The sequence below is a fragment of the Eptesicus fuscus genome, chromosome 13 (genome assembly GCF_027574615.1).
Source record: "Eptesicus fuscus isolate TK198812 chromosome 13, DD_ASM_mEF_20220401, whole genome shotgun sequence".
In the NCBI taxonomy this organism is placed as follows: Eukaryota; Metazoa; Chordata; class Mammalia; order Chiroptera; family Vespertilionidae; genus Eptesicus; species Eptesicus fuscus.
The window spans coordinates 65,613,554-65,638,779 of NC_072485.1; the positions used below are offsets into that span (position 1 = coordinate 65,613,554).

General features: G+C 50.8%; 1 protein-coding gene across 1 annotated transcript; it reads left to right on the forward strand.

Annotated features, from left to right (window-relative positions):
* Window positions 1-247: 247 nt before the first annotated feature.
* Window positions 248-25,226, forward strand: SLC43A3 (solute carrier family 43 member 3). Its single transcript, XM_008159316.3, has 13 exons — window positions 248-337; window positions 958-1,340; window positions 1,980-2,109; window positions 10,622-10,668; window positions 14,245-14,321; window positions 14,545-14,637; window positions 17,019-17,158; window positions 18,187-18,281; window positions 19,380-19,553; window positions 19,779-19,898; window positions 22,558-22,744; window positions 23,364-23,487; window positions 24,035-25,226. The coding sequence occupies exons 2-13, from the start codon at window positions 1,145-1,147 to the stop codon at window positions 24,137-24,139; spliced, it is 1,488 nt and encodes a 495-aa protein (XP_008157538.2). The 5' UTR covers window positions 248-337; window positions 958-1,144; the 3' UTR covers window positions 24,140-25,226.

Sequence of the window (25,226 nt, forward strand, 5' to 3'; positions counted from 1 at the left end):
AGAGAGAGAGAGAGAGAGAGAGAGAGAGACCGCTCCGCTGGGGTTGGAGGGAGAGAAAGGAGAGAAGATCCAAGGGCAGGATCCCAAAGGTGGGAGAGGCTGTGAGCAGGAGTGGCTGCGAGCGAGCAGGAGAAGGAAGTGATGGAGAGTGGGAGGTGTAACCTCCGAGGATGTGGCCCCGCCTGTCCGGGTCCTTCCGGCTCCGCTCGAACTGGGGGCAGCGACAGGACTGGGAGGGGCGGCGACAGGACTGGGAGGGGCGGCGACAAAGAGGCGCGAATCCGAACCGCGGAGCGTACAGACAGTCCACAACCCGGAGCCCGCGAGGAGGAGGCGGGTAGGGCGCCGGGGAGGGGCTGGCCCCTTGGCCACGGGACAGGGAGTAGGGAACGGGGTCGGGGGCGATGGACTGTGAGGCCGCTGACTCCTGGGGGGCCCTCTGCGGGGTGGGTGTGGGGTTGGGGTGAGGGCTGGGCCTCCGGGCATGCTTTCTGTCCAGATGCTGATGAGCAGGGGGGCGGGGGGGAGGGGACATGGGAGTCCTGGCTGAATGTCAGGGCTGGAGGCTCCTGTTGGAGTTGGGATATTTTGGGCATTAGACGGGCCCAAGTTGTGACTAACTAACCCATGTGACCTGGGATAGGTTGACAGAATACCCTGAAGCGTTTGCTTTCCTGGCAGTAAAGGGAAGCTAACCAAACACCACGTCTGCCAGATTGTCCTGAGGATTTGTGGGAACCTGTATACAGTGCCCTCACCTCCTGCGACTGGTGCAGAGTTGCTGCTGTCATTACGTCCATGGACAGTGTCCAGAATTTGGGCTCAGTTCCCGCTTTGCCACCTGCTGCCAGCGGTGGTGGAATGGCTAGGCATTCCAGTCCACAGGAAAGATTTTGCCCACCTCTGCCTCTCCCCTCCCCCTCGCCCTCACCAAGCAGCCTCTGCCTTCTTTCACAGGATCTGGACACACCCCCAACTGATGGTTTCTGCCCAAGCCCGCACCGACAGGACCCGTGCTACGAGCACAGAAGGGCCTGCCAGAGGCATTTTCCAAGTGCTCCAGCCCCAGGCCTTGCAGCTCCTGCGGTCAGCTGGGGAGGCCACCAGTGCCAGCGGGATCTGAGGAGCGGCTGCAGCCCAGGCCATGCCGGGCCAGGGACTGCCCCTGCGCGTGGCCACCCTGCTGACGGGGCTGCTGGAATGCCTGGGCTTCGCGGGCGTCCTTTTCGGCTGGGCATCCCTGGTGTTTGTCTTCAAAAAAGAGCATTACTTTGAGGAGCTGTGTGAACCCGACGCCGGGCTGACGGGCAATGCCACGGGAAATGCCACGGGCATGGAAGGTAAGGGAGCGATGACTTCTCTGGGACGCCGAGTCTGGTTTCCAGGTGGTGGGAAGGGTAGGAAGGACTCCACCTTCTGGCCACCCTGCCATCCTTTCTTTTTTCTTTACTATATTTTTATTGATTTCAGAGAGGAAGGGAGAGAGAGAGAGAGAGAGAGAGAGAGAGAGAGAGAGAGAAACATCAATGATGAGAGAGAATCATCGATTGGCTGCCTCCTGCATGCTGCACCCCCCACCTGGGACTGACCCCACAACCCAGGCATGCACCCTTGACCAGACTCAAACCCGGGACTCTTCAGTCCGCAGGCCGATGCTCTATCCACTGAGCCAAACTGGCTAGGGCCCTGCCATCCTTTCTGTGGAGAAAGGGAGGGATTGTCAGCCATCCTTCCTCTGTGCCCCAACCTTAGTCCCAGGACTGCCTGGGGAGGGACGTACCAGCTTCTGAGGGGTCATTAGGGGCAGTCACATTTCGGCTCACCTAGGGGAGAACTTTCCAGAGGCAAGCTGTCCGAGGCAGCAGGGGCTGCCCCAGACGGGAGCCAGGCTGGATGCCCACCTGGCAGGAAGTCCAGGGTGGAGCAGAGGTTGGCCCCCTCCACCCCGGGCTCCTGAGCTCTTCCTGTCTCTCCTCCAGACTGCAAAGCCCAGGATGAGAGGTTCTCACTCATCTTCACCCTGGCGTCCTTCATGAACAACTTCATGACCTTCCCCACCGGCTTCATCTTTGACCGTTTCAAGACCACCGTGGCCCGCCTCATAGCCATGTAAGTCCCGGAGGCCCAGCCTGGGCACAGGTGGGCAAGAGGAGTTCCTCTGGCAGCAGCCTCGCTTGAGGGAAACCCGGCCAGGCCCTGCCCCAGGAGCTCTGCAGCGGGTGGACTCACCTTCTCCCCGCACCCCTACTTCCCTCTCCTCGCTTCCCCTTCAGCTCCACGTGAATGTGTGTTCAGCTTGATGCTGAACTGAGCAGGAGCTCAGGCCTGCTCCCTGGGGCCAGGGTTACCGAATTAGCAATACCTGAAATTGCCACTCTGCCTTCTTCCTGGAGATCCTGGTCCACATCTCCTGCAAGGCCTCACACCCAGGGGGCCCAGGCTTAGTCATCCTCCTCCTCCCTCCATCGTCCCCCTAAAGGCTTAGCTGGTTATGTCTTATGGGTTCTCCAGTGGTGGAACTTCCCGTCTCCTCTGACTGATAGTGCGACAGTGGGGGTTTCCCAGGCACATGAGTCAGGGGAGGTCAGGAGCTTTATCTTGTTCACACAGGTACCACTGGTGCTGGCAGGTTCAGTGATAAGCAGCGGCTTACTGGGGGCTGATAGGACCCAAAGCAGGCCCCTCCTGGCAGGTGTGTGAGAGATGAGTTGTCAGACACGGGGCCTGGAGGGCAGGCTGGGGCAGGAAATACCCAGAGAGTCAAGTTAGTCCCTTGCTCCTTAAGTGTTTGGGTGCAGAATGACTGTATCTCAGTTTCTTGGTCCTTATCTCCCCTCTTCCCTCCCCTTCCGTGGCCCCTAACTCTTTCCCCAGCCTTAGCATGCTAAGGAAATCCCAGTTTCCCTTTCTGTGTTTCTTCTTTCCTTTCCCACAGAACACTTCCCTTCTGACACCTCTGGTCACCAAATGGGTGGGTTTTCCCACACCGAGCAATTCTGCGACCCCAGCTGGGTGTTCCACCGTGTAACTCATTTCTGACATCCTCTGCCTGGAGACGGTGTCAGATCTCATGGGTTAAGGGTTCAGTCCCAGGAGACTGCCCCCCACTTCAGATGTCCCAGGGGGTAGATCTCCCGTGTGGGGGAGGAGAAAATTTCCCCTCTTTCCACTCTTAGTTCTTCTGGCTGATCTGATAGTTAAATTGACATGAAGAAGATTAATAGGAGAAAATAACCAAATTTAATTACATATGTACATACAGGGGTTCCATAAGAATAAGGGGCTCAAAATCTCTCATCTTGTGCTAAGGAGAAAGGGGTGGGGGTAGTGGTTTGGGACTTCAAAGGGGAGGAAGGCAATTCACATGGAGGTGGAAAAGCGAACGTTGGGTAAACAAACGTTAGCTGGACCATCTTTAACAATGGGACACAGAGGGGACTCTGATCCAGCGACCTTGCTAGGTTCAGATTAAACTGCTTTTATCTGTGATGATGCCTCCCATCCTGGAGCAGGTCCTCTGAGTTTTTTTAAGCAGTTAGGGGGAAGGTCAAAGTTTCTTTCTGAGTTTGTTGTTTCTTCCAAAGAATTAGCTTAAAATAATCAGGGTCCCAAAGAGGCATATCTTGGGGTGGCAAACTCTGCTTCTATTCACCAGGTTTACCCCCAACTTCTGTCCAACTTGGCTACTGACCAGAGGTTCCCATGACCACGTCCCCTGTGGGTTTGATTATTTGATAGAGCAGCTTACAGAACTCAGAGAAACACTTATGCTCAGCAGTTGATTAAAAGACAGGATAAAGGACACAGATAAACAGCCAGATGAAGAGATAGATCCATATTAGTCATTTTCATAAAACATTCAGGTAAAGGGAATGCAGCTTCTTTACCTAAAGCTGGGAGGGCCCCGAGCACAGGAGCGTCTGTCCACGTGGAGTTGAGGTGCTTTACCCTCCTGGAAGCTCTCTGAACCCCATACTATTGGGATTCTATGGAGGCTTCCTCAAGGAGGCATGAGCAATCATCTAGCCCCTCCCCCCTCTCCAGACAAGTGCATGGGGGAGACAGGGCTGAAAGTTCCCAGCTTCACCTCATGGCTTAGTCTTTCTGGTGAGCAGCCCCATCCAGGAACCCACTCAGAGTTGCCTCATCAGAACAAAAGGTCCTCTAGTGCTCTCATCACTTAGGAATTTCCAAGGGTTTTAGGAGCCTTGTGTCAGGGGCTGGGGACAAAGAGCAAATATATATTTCTTATTATAATATCATAGTATCACAGATCAGCCCCTGGTGTGGGAGCATGAATTCCTTATAGCAAAGCAATCATAAAGTTCAAAAGATAGAGCACATTATTAATCCCATTCAGTCTTAATAACTATCCAGTCCATCATCGTATCGTCTGATTATGTCTTCCAGGGCCACTCGGGTCTGCAGGCTTCTTTTCGATCTTGCCCAGTTCCAAAGGCAGGAGTGGTGTCAGCCGTTTATTGGCTTCACCCTTCTAGGCAGCTGGTGTCATTGAGCTAAGAGACAGTATCATCTCTTTCTCGGAGCCTCTTTTGAGGTGTTAATGTAATATTGGACCTCCCTCACTACATAATGCACTTTCTCATTCCCTTACCTTCAGCTACTATTCCTCCACTGATACCCAAACGTTTCCACCCCGCTGGTCTGGGTTGCAGGAGGCCATACTAGTCTAGCAAGTGCCCTCCCCCGCCTCTGTCCACTTCTGTTCAGATGGGGTCAGGTTACACAGGTGCAGAACTAGCGGGCTGTCTCTACCACCACCCGGTGGGCAATCTAGCAGCATTCACTGTTGGCCCCGAGTTTTGCCAGATGGACTGAAGGCACGACCTGCCCCGTGGAGCCCTTAGGAGTTGTGACATAAAGGTCAAACACAGTTATAGTTTCTCGGGTAGGAATCTGCCCGCTCCCATTCCTTGTAGTGGTCCTGTGCCCAGTGGGGAGCACAGTTGAGTCGATGTGAGGCAGAAAGAATACCAGCAACTTTCCTTCCTTATGTCCTCTTCTCCGGACCCACTAGGAAAATAGGGACATCTGTCCAGTGGGGACATTCCTTTAAGTCCCCCTGATGCTGAGTCTGAGCACACACTTGTGAGTGCGCGTCAGCCAGTCCTTCGTGCCCTCATCTCCCCCCATTTTCCACAACCAGTGTTTCAATAGCTTGTCCCAATCCTCTACCAAACCAGTACTCTGAGGGTATCTCTGTCCATTGTCAGACATTATGGGCTGTAAAGGGTGCTCCTTGGCCTGAAGAAATGATGGTCAGCCATCCAGATTGGTACAGCGTTGGTTCTTTTATAGCACGCTGAGGATTTGCAGCTACCACTGACCAGCAAAGCCCGGTCCAGAGTCAGAGTCTATTCCTGTCGGGACCATTTGTAGCTGCCCAGGGCTTGCAGCGCCAGTTTCTCTTGCCAGCTCTGTTCAGGGCCTTCCCCCCAGGGGATCTGCCACCAGGCCATCTGCAGTCTCTGTCTCTTTTGCTGGCAGGCAGAACAGCTCTTACTGGACTTTTGTGCCTTAGAGGTTGCAAGAGGGCAACGCCTAGGTCCAGCCCATCTGTGCATCGCTGCAGCAGCCCCAGGTCCCCTCATTTTATGGACCCAGGTGGCCACCTTGAGGGAGCACATAGGGACATAGGCTTGTTGATTTCAGTCATTCTCTGAGCCTGGCAAGGGGCTCTTTGGATTTCCCCAGGGCTATACCCCATACAGGCATCCCTTTAATAGGCTAAGCTTCCGCTGCCCTCTGCCCGTCCATGTGGCCAGGTCGTTGCCACTGCCCATGAGTCAGTAAAAACCCAAACTCAGGGCCCCTTTCCATTGTTCGGTTCTTCCGTCTTTGCTAGGAGAACAGCCTGCAGCTCAGCCACGGAGCTGATCTGTTTCTACCTTCTTTGCTCCGAGTGGTGGCCTCACAAACAGGATGTTGTCCACTCACCATGGAACTGCCATCCACAAGCCAGGCAGCTCCCTGGTGGGCAGTTAAGCGTCCTCTGTAAGGCAGTGTCCAAGTGACAGGAGCCTCCAGCAGCCCCTCACACAGGACTGGGGTCAGACCTAGGGGGAGAGCGGCTCCTGCTTGACTCCCAGGCAGTGTGATCCCGTATAAACCATTCCATTAGGGAACTCTCCTGGGCCCTGCCACCGCTTTGGGGCGTTTCTACAACATCGTCCTAGACATTGTGGTATTGCAGGTTTTAAGATCATGTTGTATTCTTTATATATATATATTTTATTGATTTCAGAGAGGAAGGGAGAGGGAGAGAGAGATAGAAACATCTATGATGAGAGAGAATCATTCATTGGCTGCCTCCTGCATGCCCCCACTGGGGATCAAGTCGCAACCTGGGCATGTGCCCTGACCAGGAATCGAATCAATGACCTTTTGGTTCCTAAGTCAATGCTCAACCACTGAGCCATGCCTGCTGCGGGCATGTTGTATTCTTTAGTCATCCGTGTAGCTTCAATTCATGTCTGACAACAAGATAATAAATGCCCCTCAGGTGGAAGTTCTCTAGTTCAAAGCCCAGTAATTGTCACTGGGAGGTGCCCACAGGCCTTTGCCATCTCCCTGGTCTAGCTCCACATGGCTGTGATCCCCAGGATGACGTATTAGCCACTCTCATAAAACATTACGCAAAGGGAACACACCGCTTCTCATAAAACCTGTTTAAACAGTCCCGCTTTCGCAATCTTATCAACTCGTACATTTTCGTGTTCTCTTGCAAAAAATTGTCCCCCTCGTCAGAGCTTCGCCAATGGGTTTTGGTACTTCTCTCTTTTCACCCCGGTATTTACCCACTCTTGTGTAGGAGGCTTTGGGTCCCCCGTGAAGGGGTCAAGGGACTCTGGCCCTGTTGTCAATCTTTAACTTGGTGAACCTGCCACAAGCAACTGGTGCTCAGGTTTCTCATTGTCATCTCTGTCTCTGGCTTCCAACATTTCCTCACCTGGGATAAATAGACGGGACTTGTTTGGGGGCACTTAATGGCTGGGGGACCTGCAGGGGGTCCCCTTGGCCTGAAGAAATGATGGTCAGCCATCCAGATTGGTACAACGTTGGTTCTTTTATAGCACGCTGAGTATTTGCAGCTACCACTGACCAGCAAAGCCCGGTCCAGAGTCAGAGTCTATTCCTGTCGGGACCATTTGTAGCTGCCCAGGGCTTGCAGCGCCAGTTTCTCTTGCCAGCTCTGTTCAGGGCCTTCCCCCCAGGGGATCTGCCACCAGGCCATCTGCAGTCTCTGTCTCTTTTGCTGGCAGGCAGAACAGCTCTTACTGGACTTGGGTCCCCCGTGAGGGGTTTTGATATAGCATTACCAGCCAGCCTTTGGTAGTGCTGTATCAAAACCTCTGGTTTAAGGCCCATGGTGCTGGCCGGATGGGCAAGTGTAGGTTTCTTTGGGCCAGGAGGCTGAGGTCAGCGGGGCGGCGGCGTGATGAACAGAACCAGAAAACCCATTTGGGCCCAGCCAGAAGGCCGGCTCTTTTGGAGCCACTGAACATGCTAAAGGGGTTGTTTTGGGAAAAGTAGGGGCAGGAGCTCCATTCTATCACCCTGAAGTGTGTCAGGCCCTGGCTGGTGGAGGATGGCCAAAAGCCGCAGCCTTTGTGCCCAGTGTGACATTGGGTTTGGTCGCAAAGGTCAGTGTGTTCGTGACATTCCTGGAGTCCACTTTTAAGGTTGTCAAAGGAGCCAGTATCTCTTTGGTCTCATACAAAGGCAGGAAGGAAAGGCCACAATCCTAAATTTGATGGTGAAAACACAGTACTCTTTGCTTTAATCACCTATTCCTTAACCATTTAGAATTTCTACCCTGCTGCTCTGGCCTGTGGCTCAGTTGGTTGGAACATCGTCCCATGCACCTAAAGATTGTGACTTGATTCCCGATCAGGGCACATACCTAGGTTGCAGGTTCGATCCCCCATCGGGGCACATACAGGAGGCAATTGATCGATGTTCCTCTCTCACATCAATGTTTCTCTCTCTTTCCCTTCTCTCTCTAAAATCAATTAAAAAATATCCTGGGGTGAGGATTAAAAAAGAAAAAAAAAGAAAATTTCTACCCTGCTAAAACCAGTCCCTCGATTCTCTCCTCTGCCTTCCCCCATTCTCTTGTTAATGAAACTAATGCAGTTATTAACTTCTGTAAGAGCCTGGAGGGGAAGCAGAGACACCAAACACAATAAGGCTTCCTGAACTGTTTTTCGGTTTTGCAGTATTAGGGTTTTGTGGGGTGCCCACGAGAAAGGGCCCCCTTAACCACAGCATTCACCATGACCTGGGTAACGGGCATATTCAGTGGGTCCCTGTCCTGGTCCTCATTAGAGTCACTCCCAGGTGGTTTGCATATAAAGCGTAGCAGCTGCCTCATCTGGGGTGTCCACTGGGCACAGATAGGGGGACACGGCCAGACCATGCAGTGGCTTTTTATCAAGTGCACCAGGCTGGCCCCTCCCTCGGGAACAGCCTCCTTGTGTCTGGATCACATACAGCCATCTGTGATTGTTCCATGGTGAGCTGTGGGTCCTGTCTCCACCCCCACATGCTCTTCCACCGCAGCATTCAGAACCAAAGACACAGCCCCAAGTTAGTTACCCTCACAATCCATTTCAGTAAAGCTTCCCCGGGAAGCTGAGGACACCGATCCACGAACTGAAATGCCTCCTTCACGCTGTGCCCCTGGTTTCAATGGAATCTTGGTTTTGCTCTCCTCTTGCACTGATGGCCTTCAGCCTTCGTGGTGCCCGGAGATCTTAGAGGTACTTTCTGTCGTCCCTGCATAATTTTTCCCTTGGCGGGTGGCTTTGAGGCTAGCGGCTGCGGCTCAGACTGACCCAGCTCTGAACTTGGCCCAGCCTCAAGGTCTGACCCAGCACTCTCTTTTAATTTCACTTGAGCTATTACAGCTAACGGTGACCAAGAGATTATGTGTTTCACCTTTTCCTTATTAGTTTGCATTTTCTTATGCACACAGTGAACCAGTTCCCAGACAGCTGGATTCATCTCTAAATTCTGTTGGTAATTTTACCTTTGGTAACTTATTGTTGCACCGCTGCTGGTCCACACCATGGGGGACCCTGTGGTCACCCAGGAATCAAAGGTGCTTCACCCCACACCCTTTCATCCTTTCTTTTCACAAACCACTTGTTTCTGTGAGCCAGGGTCACTCTGGCCAATCCCACCTCAGCAACTCCAACTGTATCGGAGAAACCTACCACTCTCCTTTCTCCTTACTTCCTCTCAGAACACTTTCCTTCTGACACTCTCGTCACCACGTGTGTGTGGAGTTTTCCCACACCGAGCAATTCTGGACACCAGCTGGGTGTCCTTCAGTGTAACTCGATTCTGACATCCTCTACCTGGAGATAGCATCCGATCCCACGAGGCTGCCCCCCACACTAGATGCCAACCACAATGGTAGGCTCCCCAGGTTCCCCACAACTTCGGTCAGACTTGGCTACAAATTAGAGGTTCCATGACTCCCATCCCCACCCCCTGGACTTAATTATTTGTTGGAACATCTCACAGAACTCAAGGAAGCACTGGCTTATATTTACCGGTTCATTTAAAAAATATATTTTTATTGATTTCAGAAAGGAAGGGAGAGGGAGAGAGAGATAGAAACATCAGCGATGAGAGAGAACCATTGATCGGCTGCCTCCTGCACACCCCACACTGGGGATCAAGCCCACAACCTGGGCATGTGTCCTGACTAGGAATCAAACCATGACCTCCTGGTTCTTAGGTCGACGCTCAACCACTGAGCGACACCAGCTGGGCTTTACTGGTTTATTAAAGGGGAGGATCAAGGAGACAGACAGACAGACAGATGAAGAGACACATTGGGTGAGGTCTGGGAGGGTCCCGAGCACAGGAGCTTCTGTCCCTGTGGAGTTGGGGTGCGTCACCCTCCTGGTATGTGGACGTGTTCACCAACCTGGAAGCTCTCCAAACCCCTTGCTATTGGGATTCTATGGAGGCTCCTCAAGTAGGCATGGTCAGTCATTAACTCCGTTTCCAACCGCTCCCCGCTCTCTAGAGAAGTTGGGGAAGGGGCAGGGGCTGAAAATTCCAAGCTTCACTTCATGGCTTAGTCTTTGTGGTGAGCAGCCTCATCCAGGAGCCCACCCAGAATGAGAAAGATACTCCTAGAGCTCTTATCACTTAGGAATTTAAAAGGGTGTTAGGAGCCCTGTGTCAGGGGCCGAGGACAAAGACCAAATTTATATTTCTCATTATAAATCACAATGTCACACTTAGGCACTACTTTTATTCCCCCATGCTTTCAAGACCCCCAAACTGCTAAGAGATCCCCATGACCTTGGGATTGTGGACTTGAATTATAGTACCCTAGAACTTTCATCTTGGGGTCTAGGTCGGTCCAGACATTTCCTTTTATAGAAAAGGCTACTGAGGCTCAGAGAAGGGCAGTGCCTGTCCCATAGTTACACAGCCAAGAGGAATCAGGACTCAAGGTTTTGATTTGGAGACCAGGCAAATTTCTCCAAGAGACTGGCCTGGAGGGTCGTCATCTGCCCTGCCCCTCCAGCTTTCTCTTTTCTTGATGACACTCCCCATCTGCCATTGTCTATTTCAGATTTCTCTACACTAGTGCCACGCTCATCATAGCCTTCATCTCTGCAGGTGAGTGTTGTCAGGTGGAGGGAGGGACACCTCAGGGGCATCTGGTGGATGGGGCAGGTGCAGAAGGTAATGGCAGGACACACTGACCCCTGCGGTTATGCAAACATCACAGACGTTGAGCTTGAAAGAATCCTTGAAACAATTATTGCTGGTCCATGGAAACAGTTTAGTCTACTGAGAAATTTGAAAAGTAAGGACAACGGAGGCATTGCTTCAGACAGTAGCATTTATTCAAGAGATACATCCTGCCTCTGGTATGTGTTAAAATGCTCTGTCTCTTTTAAAAATGAAATAATAACACGAATGGCAGTTGCTTTTGAAAATAGCCTTACTGCCCTAATCAGTTTGGCTCAGTGGATAGAGTATCGGCCTGCGAACTGAAGTGTCCCAGATTTGATTCCGGTCAAGGGCATGAACCTTGGTTGCGGGCACATCCCCAGTAGGGGGTGTGCAGGAGGCAGCTGATTGATGTTTCTCTCTCATGGATGTTTCTAACTCTCTATCCTCTCCCTTCTTCTCTGTAGAAAATCAATAAAATATATATTAGAAAAAAAAAAAAAGAAAATAGCCTTACTTAGCAGGGTAAAAGTGGACCACCTTTTGGTAGTCAAAAGTTGTCTTAAATTTTACTGGTTTACAAACATAGAAAAATGTTCCAAATCTGGGAATTCCAAGCTGGTTCATTAACCCCTTCCTCATTATGTAGCGGAGAAAACTGAAGCCAGAGAGAGACCTCTCTCTGACTGGCTAAGAGATGCCTTCCAACATTACTCCCCAGTGTCAGATCACGTGGCTCAGTTTTGGAGTCAGTAACAGCACATAACGCGTGCGTATGTAAGCACCTGTGCTGAAGCTGGAGGGTGACACGGGATCATCTCCATCAGTGCCTAGTTCGGACAGGCTGGATATCTTTGTCCAAACAGACCTCATAGCCTGGCACCTGTAGCCAGTTATTTAAAACCACTCTCCTCATCACACCAGCTTCTTCTTTCCTAAAAGCTTTTTTAGGAATTTTTTTTTGAATTTTAAAGGATTTTCAAGTGGCTGGGATGTGTGACTCATTTGTGAATCATTGGAGGAACAATTCCTCCCTCCTCCATTAACATAGAGCTTTTTGTTTTTGGGGGAATGTCGGGACCACACCCACCCTATTGTGAGACGAATTGCAACCAACCTTTTAGGCCTTAGGAGACCCTTACCTTTTATAAAGAGAGAAATCGTAAGGTAGACTGTGTGAACACAGCCCTGGGCGTTTTACCTGCTCCTTAAGGTGTAGAACAATCGTTAATTGCTTCAGCGGATATTAGGAAACACACATGCTGCATTAACAAACACGGAGTCACCCACCTGGTGGAGAAGTTGTTCTCTTTTTCTTTCCCTCTCAGTCCTCTGAGTTCATGAGGGGAGGTGTTGAGGTGGGGCTGGCTGGTGGGACTTGAACACGACGGCAGGAGCAGGTTCCAGGCTGTGAGCGTTCCGAGGGCAAATGCATCCGGTTACAATTTAATAATATTGTTTTCCTTTCATTGTATTTGTTTTCGAAGTTACTTGCTACTCATGACAAGCAACCCAGGTTGCTTTTCATTTACAGCAGTGATATGAAACTTCCCTTAAAAAAATAACAGATTTCTTTTGGATAAAAGTGAATCAAGCCTGACTGGTGTGGCTCAGTTGGCTGAATGTGGTCCCATGTACCGAGAGGCCAGGGAAATTGCCGGCTCGATCCCCAGTGCAGGAGGCAGCTGATCAATGTTCCTCTCTCTCTCTCCCTCTTCCTCCCTCTCTCTGAAATCAATAAAAAAAACATATTTTTTAAAAAAGTGAGTCAACTTAAGGAAAACATGTTAGCAAATACTAGTGTTACCGGACGGGGACCTGGCCCAGAGTGGGTCTGCCTCAGGCCAGCTGGTAGTGTGTGGGTTCTTGACTTCAATGCAGGAAAGCTTTCACAACTTGAGTCCAGGTGACTTGACTTTTATTAAAGTTGGGGACAGTGAAGCCAGGAAGGGGTTAAGGTAGAAGGAGCAGCAGGAGAGAGCCTAGGTGGGACTCTGCTTTGCTCCCTAGAAGCGTTATTGGAAAGAAGTTATTGGAAAGAAGCGAATCAAGGCCAGCGGCTGTCAGCTCCCTGAAAAGTCAGAGAAAGGGGGGCCTTGGAGATGGGTTCAGGGGGTGAGCCTGGGATGAGCTGCTGTTGCCCACTGCACCCCTAGTTGCCGTCTTGTGGGGACCCTTAGAGTTTAGGAGAAAGAAACTAAAAAAGCTCATGCCTGGGATAAGGCAAGGGCATGCGGCTGGGAGAGCCCGCGCTGGGCATCCTTTGTCTTGAGGGTTTTTATCTCCGCGGGCAAGAATCTTAGGGGAGGGTTTCAGCAGAATATTCATCAGCTTTCCGTGTGCATTTTAAATACGCTGATGCATCAGAATGAGCACGTAGGGGAGTGTGGGATTATTCTTTGGTCAGCTTTACTGTTTTGCTTTTATCTTCAGCCTGTCTGGTTCTAGTCGGGTTTTTGTTATTTGTTCCACTGACTTCATCTGTCCTTGGGTTTGGCTGGCATTAATTGGGACTCTGTTCTCTATCTCCCTGACCAGGGTGATTTAAGCTATTTATTCTCTGTCGGGGAGGAGAGGTAGAAACCATTTGTTCTCAAGTGTCCTTGATGAGGGTAGATCAAGTCTTGCAATTCACTAGCTGGCTGCAAGCTGCCCAAACTGGTTGGCCTTGTTTAATTTTCTTTTCTCAGTTTCCCCATTCCACCTGTCCAGGAATTTTCCTAGCTTCTTACTATCCTGCCACTCTAGGACAGGCATGGGTTATGGCCAAAATCATGAAGGTGGGCAGAAGTTCGTGGTTTGGGAAAGACTAATTATTAAGCCACCCTTCCCTCTTGGCATGTTAGTTGTTTTGCTGTTATCTAACACTTTCCAGATCTATTGTAATGATTTTTTTTTTTTTTTTTTTGGCGTGTCAGTCTTTTCAAGGGCAAGAAGTATTCTTTACTCAGCTTGCATTTCCAATGCCGAGCACAAGGCCTGGCTTGAAGGAAGTGCTCAAAGTTGAATGAACAAAGGAAGGACAGCTCATGGCCATTTTCTCACTGAGATCTCACAGCACCCCATGAGGCAGGAGGAGCAGGTGACTGAGCCATAGATTTAGAATCCCGCTCAAAGTCATGCCGTGAATGAGGGGCTGAGCTCGGGGAGTCCAGGCTTCTCCCCACAGTATCGGGGATGAGTGGAGGGTCGCTCTGGTTCGGTGAGGGCAGGGAGCAGTGGCTTCACTTTGAGTCCTCCTATGTTTTTAGGGATCCTGCCGCAGACCAAGGACCCGCTTTGGTGGGGACTAAGGTGATTTAGGAGACCTCTGCAGGGTCCCTCTGGCAGGGCCAGAGCAAGAGCTGGAGTTCTTAGTGCACTCTGACCAGTATCCTAAGACCCTAATGCCTAGAAGGCTGGGTAGAATTGGGGCCTTGCCTCCAGGGCTGCCGGGAATTTGAAGCAGGTGGGAGCCAGAGTTTGAGGCTCCGTGTTTGGGCCACACTGTGAACCCACCCACCTCTGTCTTTGTTCTAGGCTCAGCGATGCTGCTCTTCCTGGCCATGCCCATGCTCACCGTCGGGGGAATCCTGTTTCTGATGACCAACCTGCAGGTGGAAGCCTGCCCACATCCCAGGCACCTGGCGGGAGGCTGGGGAGGGATAAGGGCAGCGAAACACTTTTCCACATCAGCTGCCTCAGCAGGGGCCTGGCCCAAGCCAGGGTGGTGGCTGCTGGGTGGAGGGTGGTCTGGGTATAATGATGGCCTGGCACAGGCTGGGTGCACATTGCTTCCATGAATATGTAGGTGACTCAGGCTGGTTATATGTTCTCCAGGTTGGGAATCTATTTGGCAAACACCGCTCGACCATCATCACCCTCTACAATGGAGCATTTGACTCTTCTTCAGCCGTCTTTCTCATCGTTAAGGTAAAAATTAGCACCAGCCAAGCTTTATTGAACACTTACGTATGCCAGACACCTATCTAGTGAACTTTGCATGATTTATCTCCATCATCCCTTCTGCAGCTTGAGATGTGACATCTGAGCTTGACAACAGGCCTGTCTGGTTCTAGAGCCTGAGCTTGTAAGCCTTTAGCCCCCTTTTTAAACTTAGTAGGATTTTGGGCAGAAGCCAAGGGAAGGCATGGCTATGATGTGCTTGGGTCAGTGTTGGGCATAGGGTGGCATCCCTTTGCCATGGGATGTTTGCACCTGTGAGCCTCTTGTTTGGACAAGGAGGTGGGAGGTGGCTAGAAGGGACTGCAGGAGCAGATCCTGAGGCCTCTCCAGCTCTCCTAAAGGCTACTTCTGGGGTTCAGGAGGATGGGTTGTTGCCAGGCTATTTGTGGCCCATCCAATAGCCATTCCACCTTCTTCACTGCGCTGATGATTTCATCTGGGCAGTGAAGTGCCAAGCCCAGGGGATGAATCTTGATTTATCTAAATCACTGACAATCCCTTTCCTCCTTGTTAGTGGGGGAAGAGGTGGTTTTAGTTAATGAGATGAAGGGGGTAGATATTGGAAGGGGATATTTCCCTTTCTGATGGAAGGTGAGAGCAGAGCGAAAAGAAAGCCTTTCTCCTTGGTCCCCTTCCCACCCTTCCTCTTTGTATGTGGATGTGATAGCTGGAAATGTGGCAGCCATACTGTGATTATGAGGCAACTAGCTGCAGGACAAAAGTTAGTACACTAAGAATGAGTGAAAAGAATGAGAGTGTGAGTCTTTGACACCCCAACCTGACAAACCTGGGACTTTGTGTTAGGCAACCAAAGTTGGGCTTTGTGTTAGGCCAGAGGCAAAGCCTGTGGGCCATGGGGGAAGATTAGGAGGGTCTCTGGGAGTCACCATCCAGACATGAGACTAGCTTAGTCCCATGAGCACCTTGGCTTGAAAGGTCACCTAAAGACTGAGCCTCTGGGTACTTACTCAAGCCTTCCTACCTCTGGTGTAAGAGCCACTTTCTGGGTTGACCCTCCTTCCCCTGGATGTGTCTCCCTTCCCCTGCTCCCTCCTTACAGTTGGAAGAAGAGAAAGGGCCAGAGCAAGAGCTGGAGTTCTTAGTGCACTCTGACCTTGCTGCTGCCTACTCTGACCTTGAGCAACTCGTTGCTCCTCTCTGGATGTCACTTTTACCCTCCGTAAAATGAGGGAGTTGGGCTAGATTAATGGTCTTTAAACTAAGTGTTGAGGAACACTGAAGGATTCCCTTTGATGTTATGCCCTTCACCAAGGAGAATGAGGGAAGAATGACCGGGACGCTCTCTACTGATGTGTTTCATGAGTTGAATTTTTGTGTATAATTTTTGTTTGGACAAAAAAAGACTTTGTTGCTATTGGGGAAAAAAAAAAGGTTAGGAGGCCCCCAAGAAGCCATACTTGGAGGCTCTACAAGGCTGTGGGAATGATGGCATGTTGCTTCCCCTGCTGCTGGTTAAGCCTCAGGGTGAGGGTGAGGCTCTGTGTGTACGAGGTCCCCTTGATCAGCTTCCAGGATGGAGGGCAAGAAGACTTATTCTTGGAAATGGGGGGTCCTGCCATTGCTTCTTTTTAAAAATATATTTTTTATTGATTTCAGAGAGGAAGGAAGAAGGATAGGGAGATAGAAACATCAATGATGAGAGCGCATCATTGTTTGGCTGCCTCCTGCATGTCCCCTACTGTGGATCAAGCCTGCAACCCAGGCATGTGTCCTGACCGGGAATCAAACTGTGACCTCCTGGTTCATAGGTCAATGCTCAACCGCTGACCCACACCAGCAGGGCTGCCCTTGCTTTTTACACTGACATTTTTTTGTATAACAAAATATGTATAACATAAAATTTACTGTCCTAGCCATTTTTAAGTGTAAGGTTCAGTGGCATTAAGTTATTTCATATTGTTGTACAACCATCACCACCATCCATCCCCAGAACTCTTTTCGACCTTGTAAAACTGAAACTCTGTGCCCATTAAACAATAACTTCCTGCTCCCCCTCTACCAGCTCCTGGCAACCACCATTCTATTTTCTGTTCCTGTGAATTTGGCTACTCCAAGTACCTTATAGAAGTGAAATCACATAGTATTTGTCCTTTTGTGACTGGCTTATTTCACTTAGCAGAGTGTCCTTAGGGTTCATCCATGTTGTAGCATGTGGCAGAATTTTCTTTCTTTTTTAAGCTGAATAATATTTCATTGCATGTATAAGCACAGTTTATTTATCCATTCATTTGTGGATGGACACTTGGGTGCTTCCACCTTCCGGATGTTGTGAAAACTCTTGCTTTGAACATGGGTGTTACACTAAGTTTTTCCTCCTTTTTCTGCAGCTCCTTTATGAAAAGGGCATCAGCCTCAGGGCCTCCTTCATCTTCCTCTCTGTCTGCAGTGTGTGGCATGTTGGGCGTACTTTCCTCCTGATGCCCCGGGGGCACATCCCCTACCCACTGCCCCCCAACTACAGCTATGGGTAAGGACTGTTGATCTGGTGATTGCTGGCCAGAGCCCCTCAGGTGACCTGAGGTAGGAAGCAGGGGGCGGGACAGACATGGTGGCAGTAGGGCAGAGGAAACCTGTTACAGAAGAGGAAGACTAGAACAGGGGTGTATCGGTTAGCTATTGCTGCATAACAAACAACACCAAAACTCAGTGGTCTAAAACATTAAGCATTTATTCTTTTTCATAAGTCTGTGGGTAGCTGGGTAGTTCATCTGATCACTAGACTAGCTGGGGGCTGGCTGGTCTGGATGGTGGTCATTTACAGTGACAGGGAGGTCTGGGTCACCTGGCTCTCATCCTCCAGCAGGCTAGCTTGGTCTTGTTCACATGGTGGTTCCAGGGTTTGAGAGAGGTTTCCTAAAGTTGAGAGTTGGAGTTGGTACAACTTTGTGTCTGCTTCATCCTCTTAGCTGACGCTGCTGACAAGGCTGGCCCAAACTCAGGGGGTGGGGCACAGTTGGAGCTGCAGTCCCTTTGCATAGGGTGGGGAACAGAGGAGGTGAAGGAAAATGCGACTGTTTGTAGTCCATCACCACCAACAGCAGAGGGAGGGCACGCGTTTGCCGCTCACTTACTGTTTGCAGACCTTGTGCTCTCTTGTTTCGTCTCTCGAACATCCTATCAGTTATATATCCTCTTCTTCATTTTCCACATGGGAAAGTGGAAGCTCAGAAGGGTTAAGTATGAGCATGTTGCCAGCTAGGAAGAGGCACAGCTGGGATTTGAACCCAGGTGTGTTCTACTCGTCCCACACTTCCCAAACTTCGCTGCCTATGAGAATCACTGGGATCACTTGGAGGTCTTTGAAAAATACGGAAACGTGGATCCCACGCCCAGGCATTCTGATTTCACTGGCCTGGGCTGCGACCTGGGCATCAGGGTTGGTGAAAGGTGATTCCAATGTGCAGTGACATTGGAGGTCCACTCCACTGTGTCCTCCAGCCTGAACCCCAGGCTCCGCTCACAGTCCTCGGGCGGGTGGGGCTTCTGTTTCCACAGCCTGTGCTCTGGGACTGGCACCAGAGAGAAGAAGGTGACAGCCGAGTCCAAAGAGCTGGATCTACAGGCCAAGGAGTTCCTGCCACCAAAGGAAGGTGAGCCCTGCTGGGTAAGCCATTTCCCCTTCAGAGCCTGCCTTTCCCTGCGGCTGACCTGGCTCCCCACCTCCAGAGCTCCCCCAGGGCTCAGAGTCAGGAAGGGCAGGTGGAAAAGGACCTGTAGGATCTTCTCAACCCCCTCATTTGATAGAGGGTCCAGAGAGAGGCAAGACTTTTGTTTCTTCTCCGTTTTCTGTTCCTCTTTCTCATCTCCTCATCTCCCCTTCCCCACTGAACTCACTCTTTGATCATTGTCTTCCTTCCCCCTAACTTCTTAGTCCCAAGTCTGGCTTATTTGTCCCCATTTCTGCAGGTCTCCTGGGTCTGCCTTCTCTCACTGTCCCATCTTCATTGCCTCCTCCTTTCCCTCCTCTGTCTGTTTTGGGTCTTTGGTATAAACATCACCAACCACTGCTGGCTAAGGTAGAAACAAGAATAGGATTCCGGGAAGCTCACAAAATCAAGGGAAAATGAACTTGCCAGGCTCCAGGAAGAGCAGAATCAGGGGCCCTAGTCCAAACTCACAGCCCGTCTGCTTCTCCAGGAAGAACGATCGATTGGTTCACCTTGGGTGAGGCACAGAACACAGGACTCACGGTCCCATCAGACCATGAAGAACAGGGCAGGGGACATTTCCAGAAGAAACCTGGATCCTGGGACCAAACAAAACTGGGGGGGGGGGGGGAGGGGATGGGGAGCAGGCAAAACAGCAGCTGTCTACCACTAACCCTCCGCTCATCTCTACCATTCTCCTCTCCTTGTCTTTCTGTTCACCACCCTGGCTGAGAAAGATTGATATAAAGTGTTAGTGCAAAAAGTGGTGTTGAATTCAAGCTATGAAAGACAGATGAGAGAGATTTCAACAGATAGAGAACACAGGGAGGGTCATTCAAGGTGGTAGAGCCGATGACAAAGGCTTAGAGGTGGGGATGTGTGAGTTGCAGACAGCTCGGACTGCTCGCTGGATGAGTTCTAGAAGGCCAGAAGAGAAGGCGAACTTGGACCTCAGGCTGTCCCATGAGGGCCTCTACATTCTTGCCCATCCCAGCCTTCCACTTGCCTTGTAATTCATGCCAGACCCTCCTTTCCCGACAGAGATCCCAGGACCAGGGCAGCTGGAGGAGCCCCGTTCTTTCAAGAGCTCTGTTCTCTCCCGGCGCTTTGCCTGGCACCTGGTGTGGCTGTCTGTGATACAGTTGTGGCACTACCTCTTCATTGGCACCCTCAACTCTCTGCTGACCAACTTGGCCAGTGGGGACAGGGCACTGGGTATGTGGCAGGGCTGGGAGGCAGCCCACTGCATATCCCACTGGGGACTTGGAACTTCGAGGGTGTGGGGTGCTAAGCTTAGCAGGGCTTTGTGCTCCAGAGAGAGATCTGAGCAGGGATATGGGCAGGAGGATCAGGCTGGGTAAGGGTAGGAGGGGTAGAGTCCTCTCCTGTAAGAAAGTTCTGGAAATTTCTTACCACCCAACTCCCCTCTGTCCTCTGCAGTCAGCAGCTACACAAATGCCTTTGCCATCACTCAGTTCTTTGGAATGCTGTGTGCCCCCTGGAACGGCCTGCTCATGGACCAGCTTAAGCAGAAGTACCAAAAGGAAGCAAGAAAGACGGGTGAGAACTGGGCTCCTCAGGATCAAGGAGCAGGAGGGGAGAGGTCTTCATTGACCTCCATGCCCATCTTCTCTTTGTTCTTAATTTTTTGTGTACTTGAATCCATCCATCCATCCATCCATCCACTCATCCATCCACTCACCCACTAGTCATTGAGTGCCAATTATGTGCCATCCACAGTTCCACATGCAACAATGGATGAGGCAGATATGACCTTGTTGTCAAGCTGTTCTCCGTCTATAGGTTGGAGAAAGGCAATTATCAGTCTTTGCAGTCCATGAAGTAAACCTGCAGGGGGCTATGGGGACACGAAGAAGGGCACATAACCTGGTCCAAGAGAGGATGGGATTGGTGTCAGGGAAGGCTTCCTAGAGGAAGTGGCATCTGAGCCGGGACCTGAAGGATGAGTAAGATGTGAGGAGTGAAGAGGAGGGTCCTGGGAGTGGCCCAAGAATATAGTGGGGTTAAGATGGTGAAGGAGAGAGCAAAACATTGAGGAATCTGGGGAATTCCAGAAAGTGCTTCAGACTTGCCAGGGCACAGAGTGCTGGGGAGTGGTGGGAAAGGGGTGGAGAAAGAGAAGGAAGAAGGGGCAGGCAGCACACCAGGCCAAACTCCTTGGAGGTGTTGAAGGAAGAGAGGAGCACCGAGGTATATTAACCTGTGGAGGTCGGGGATGGGGAGAGACTAAAGTAGAATAACTGGCCCTAACCGGTTTGGCTCAGTGGATAGAGCGACGGCCTTCGGACTGAAGGGTCCCAGGTTCGATTCTGGTCAAGGGCATGTACCTTGGTTGCGGGCACATCCCCAGTGGGGGGTGTGCAGGAGGCAGCTGATCGATGTTTCTCTCTCATCGATGTTTCTAGCTCTCTATCCCTCTCCCTTCCTCTCTGTGAAAAATCAATAAAATATATTTAAAAAAATAAAATAAATAGAGTAACTGTTCTGCAGTTTCATCCATACCCCTCCCCCACTTTCTGGCACTGCTTCTCTCCTACCCCAGCTGGATGGAGTCTGTGAAAGCAAGTTTCAGACATCAAATCATTTCATCTGTAAACACTTCAGTTAGTATCTCTAACAAATGAGGCCTCTCTTACTCACACATCCCTATAATGTCATTATCACCCCTAAAACAACCCCAGTAGTTTCTTACTATCATCTACTAAGCAGTTCTGTTCAGATTTCTCCAGTTGTTTCAAATAGGTCTTTTTACAGTTGCTTTGTTCAAATTAGGGTCCACATAGTGTATTTTTTTTATTCAAGAAAAAAAAATCTTACATATAACAATATTACATGCAATAAACATTAATACTTCAAGAATAAAAGGATTTTAAGTATAATAATATTACCCACACAGTGTATTTTTGTTTGGTGTTCCTTTTCTGTCTTTTAAAATCTGTATCCTGCTCTCACTTTTCCTCACCCTGTTGTTTATTTGTTGAAGAAACCGGGTCATTTGGCCTGTCAAATCTCCCAATTTTGGATTTGGCATCCTTTTCCTGTCACTGAAAAAATGTCTGTTCTGTTGGGTATTTCTGGTAAACAGGCAGATTGGAGGCTGAGAAGTCTTGGTGTAATATTTTTTGGTGAGAATGATTCAGCGCTGGAGCTCAGTGGGCCCCTGGTACCGTTGTCCCTGCTTTATGATGTTAGGATTGATCAGTGGGTTCAGACATCGTCCGTCCGATGGCGCATTATAACGTTTCCCATCAGCTGCCTGCCTAATGATTTTAGCCACCATTGAGGATCAATGCCTGGACCCATTATTGTATTAGGGTTACAAAATGGCGATTTTCTATTCCTAGCTTCCCTCTCATTTTTAATAGCTAGAATTCCCCTGGAAAGAGGAACTTTCCCTTATGATCTGTTTGTTATCCTGAAAGAAATGCTTGGTTGTTCCTGTTTGCATTTCATAATAATGACGTTGCCTTAGCAACCTCTAGGGTGACTACCCGTTGTTTGTCTTTGAGAGTTTCATTTTAAATATATTTGAATGTATTTCTGTCAACATTCTTCTGGATGCCCGAATTGTCCCATCTTTGGCCAGTGGAAATTTTACCAATCCAGTACCTGTGACCTCTAGGCGTAATCCTCTCGGGTTTAGGGGGTGGTTTTGTCAGCTTGACTACAGTGACTCCATTTGGTTTCTTCACTCTTTCCTCACCCCCGTCCCGTTCCACAGGGATCTGCCCTCCTCCCTTGGGCTGCTGACTGGTTCTCTGGTGTGTGGCTGCAATGGAGTTGATGTGGCATTCCCCTCTTGGTGGCTATTTGGATGGTTTCCAGTCTTTGGCCATCACCTGTAGTGCTACTGAGAAAAACTGGCTTTGGGTTGGAGGGGGCCAGAGCTGATACGGGGCCCAGTCAGAGGTCATTGTAAGAATCTATGAGTGAGTTGATGGTGGCCTACGACCAGAAAGCGCCAGTGGGGATGGAGAGTAGTGGATACATCTGAATGATATTTAAGTGGTGATTATCAACATTGACGATGGATTGGAGATGGGGCATGTGGGAGAAGGAGGATTCAAGAATGACCCCAGGCTTTGGCCTGGATGGTCGGGTGCATGGTGGCTCCTCCTTTTCTCCCCATCTTCTCGCCTCCTCCCTGCCCTCCATGGTGGCCCCTCCAGGCAGCCTCTCCTCTCCCGCCTTGAACCAGGTTCTTCGGCCTCAGTCGTGGCCCTTTCCGCAGCGGTGCCTTCGCTGGCCCTGACGTCTTTGCTGTGCCTGGGCTTTGCCATCTGTGCCTCGGTCCCCGTCCTCCCTCTCCAGTACGGCACCTTCGTCCTGCAAGTGATCAGCCGCTCTTTCCTCTACGGGGGCAACGCTGCCTTCCTCACCCTCGCGTAAGTGGGGTTGGGGTGCGTTACATAATGGGGGACACACTGGGGCAAGAAGTGTGTTGGCGGTAAGAAATCAGGAGGTGAGGATGGACCTGGCGGTGGTCAGGTGAGGGAGACAGGGTCTGGGAGCATGTGGAGGGGGTGATGCCTGGAGGTGGGAGCTGGTGGGAGCCTTCACATCAGCTCTTCCCTCTGCCTCTGTTATCTGTCCAGTGAACTCCTATTCGCCCTGCAGGGCCCTCTGTTCCAACTCTCCCAGGATAGAAAGTTTCTTTCTTTGTGCCTTTGGCACCCAAACTAGTCTTGCTTCCTCAGCACTTGCATTGTCCGGCATAGAGTGATCTGTTGATGTGTCTGTCCTTTCCTTGAGGCCTCCCTGGGGCACAGCCTGTGTCTGGGTCCCTGCTGGCTTCCCAGGGCCCAGCACAATGCCTTCTCTGTGCTCTGTGGTTTGAAAGGCTGAGCCATGGCAGAGGGAGAAGGCTTCGTGGGGGTGGGTAGGTGAAGGCAAGCCTAGGACAGGGGAGTCGGGAGCAAGTGGCTGACAAAGGCCCACCGAGGCTAGGCCCCTACTGGGGGGAGGGACCCTGAAGCTCACTGGAACCCCCTTGTCTCTCCCCAGCTTCCCTTCCGAGCACTTTGGGAAGCTCTTTGGGCTGGTGATGGCCCTGTCAGCCATTGTGTCTCTGCTGCAGTTTCTCATCTTCATACTCATCAAAGGTCCCCTCCACAACGACCCGTTCTATGTGAGTACCCTGGGGACAGCAGGGGTCCGGGCCTTTGACCAGCCAGGACATGCAGCCTGGGGTAATTCTATGGTACCCCAGCAGGGGGCACCCCCAAACCTGAAAGTGCCCTGAGCAGCGCACAGCTGTCAGCCACATTTAAAAGGTCAGCAAAGTGTAGAACCAGAGTTCCAATCAGTTGTTGGGAGGAAAAGAAAGGACTGAACCTACAACCGAGGAGAATTGCTAGATTGACATTGGACGACCCTCACTTAATAGTCAGGAGGGGTGTGTTTAGCTGGGGCCTCCACCCAACTTCCCACATGACCTTGCGCAGGTCACTGGCTGCTCTGGAAGCCTATTTCTTCACCTGTGTCATGGGCATAAGATCCTTTCCCCAGCCTGCTCCGCAGAGCAGAATGAAAAGTACCCGCTAGTCTTTTCTTGAGACACTATGGTGTCTGAGTGGACAGTGGAAGAGGAACCAGGCAGAATTCTGGTCCCTTTGCTGGTGGTAGATGCTGCTGAGAGTCCTGGGTTCCACCTCACTCCGCCCCTCCCCCTCCAGGTGAATGTGATGCTGGTGCTGGTCACTCTCCTGACCTTCGTCCACCCCGTCCTGGTGTACCGCGAGTGCCGGCAGAAAGCAACCGCCCCTGCAACCACCTTTTAACCCTCCGGATGCTTTTGCTTATCTTTCTTGGAGAACCCGTGTCCAGAAAGACTTTGCCTACCCTGGCTACTTGTATTAAGTAGCCATTATTATTATTATTATTTGTTAAATATATTTTTATTGACTTCAGAGAGAGGAAGAAAGAGGGAGAGAGAGATAGAAACATCAACGATGACAGAGATTCATTGATCGGCCGTGTCCTGCACGCCCCACACTGGGGATCAAGCCCGCAACCCAGGCATGTGCCCTGACCGGGAATCAAACCATGACCTCCTGGTTCATAGGTCAATGCTCAACCAATGAGCCATGCCGGCTGGGCAAGTAGCCATTATTTTATCTTTTTTTTTAAATAACATTTATTTAACTGCCAGCTGAGACTGTTGATCAGCAGGAAAGGAATCTCAGTTGCCAGGCTGATTGACATCATGTAGACCCGAGGCAAAGGCACGTGGAGTTTTTCTTTCGGTCCAGGGCAGGAGGCCCAGGGCCTCAGCAGACTTGGCCCAGGGTCTCAGCAGACTTGGCCCAGGGAAGGTGCTGTGATGGTTGGCCCTGAAGCCCGGATGTGCCTGGGCTCTGTGCTGTCAGGTGGTTTTCCAGGTGAAGTGCCAGGTCAGGTCGTCATGCCTCAGCTACGCTGTCTGGCGTCTAGAGGTGGCACCCAGCTCGCCCTCCCAGGCACAGCCTTGGTGGTAGGATGGTAGTGAGCCGTGGGGAGAAAGAGGAGCAGACGGGGTGGGGGTGGGGTCCCTGGACCTAAGGCCCAGCTCTGCTAACTGATGCTGGAGGACCTGAGGCAGACCCTTGTCTGGTCTAAGCATCCATCTTCCCATCTGTAAAACGAGAGGGTTCTGGAGTTGGAGGCTCTTTCTGATGTTCTGGAAGGCTTTAAGAACAGTGACGGAGTCAGGCCACCCAAGGAGCCTTGGGAACCAGCTGGCCTGCTTGACCGATGGATTTCTGACGAAGCCTTTTGGGGAGTTTTCATCTTCAAGAAGGGGCATGATTCCTTAAACTTAGAGTGTTAAACAAAAGATTTCTCTGGGGGATAATTTTGAGATAAATAAAGCATCTCTGCCTAAGGCAA

Excerpts from the sequence above, each read along its gene's own strand:
- SLC43A3 (XM_008159316.3), top strand. The coding sequence starts at position 1,145 with ATGCCGGGCCAGGGACTGCCCCTGCGCGTGGCCACCCTGCTGACGGGG. Across the intron at positions 19,899-22,557 it reads AAAGGAAGCAAGAAAGACGG|GTTCTTCGGCCTCAGTCGTG; the intron begins GTGAGAACTGGG and ends GCCTTGAACCAG. Across the intron at positions 22,745-23,363 it reads GCTGCCTTCCTCACCCTCGC|CTTCCCTTCCGAGCACTTTG; the intron begins GTAAGTGGGGTT and ends GTCTCTCCCCAG.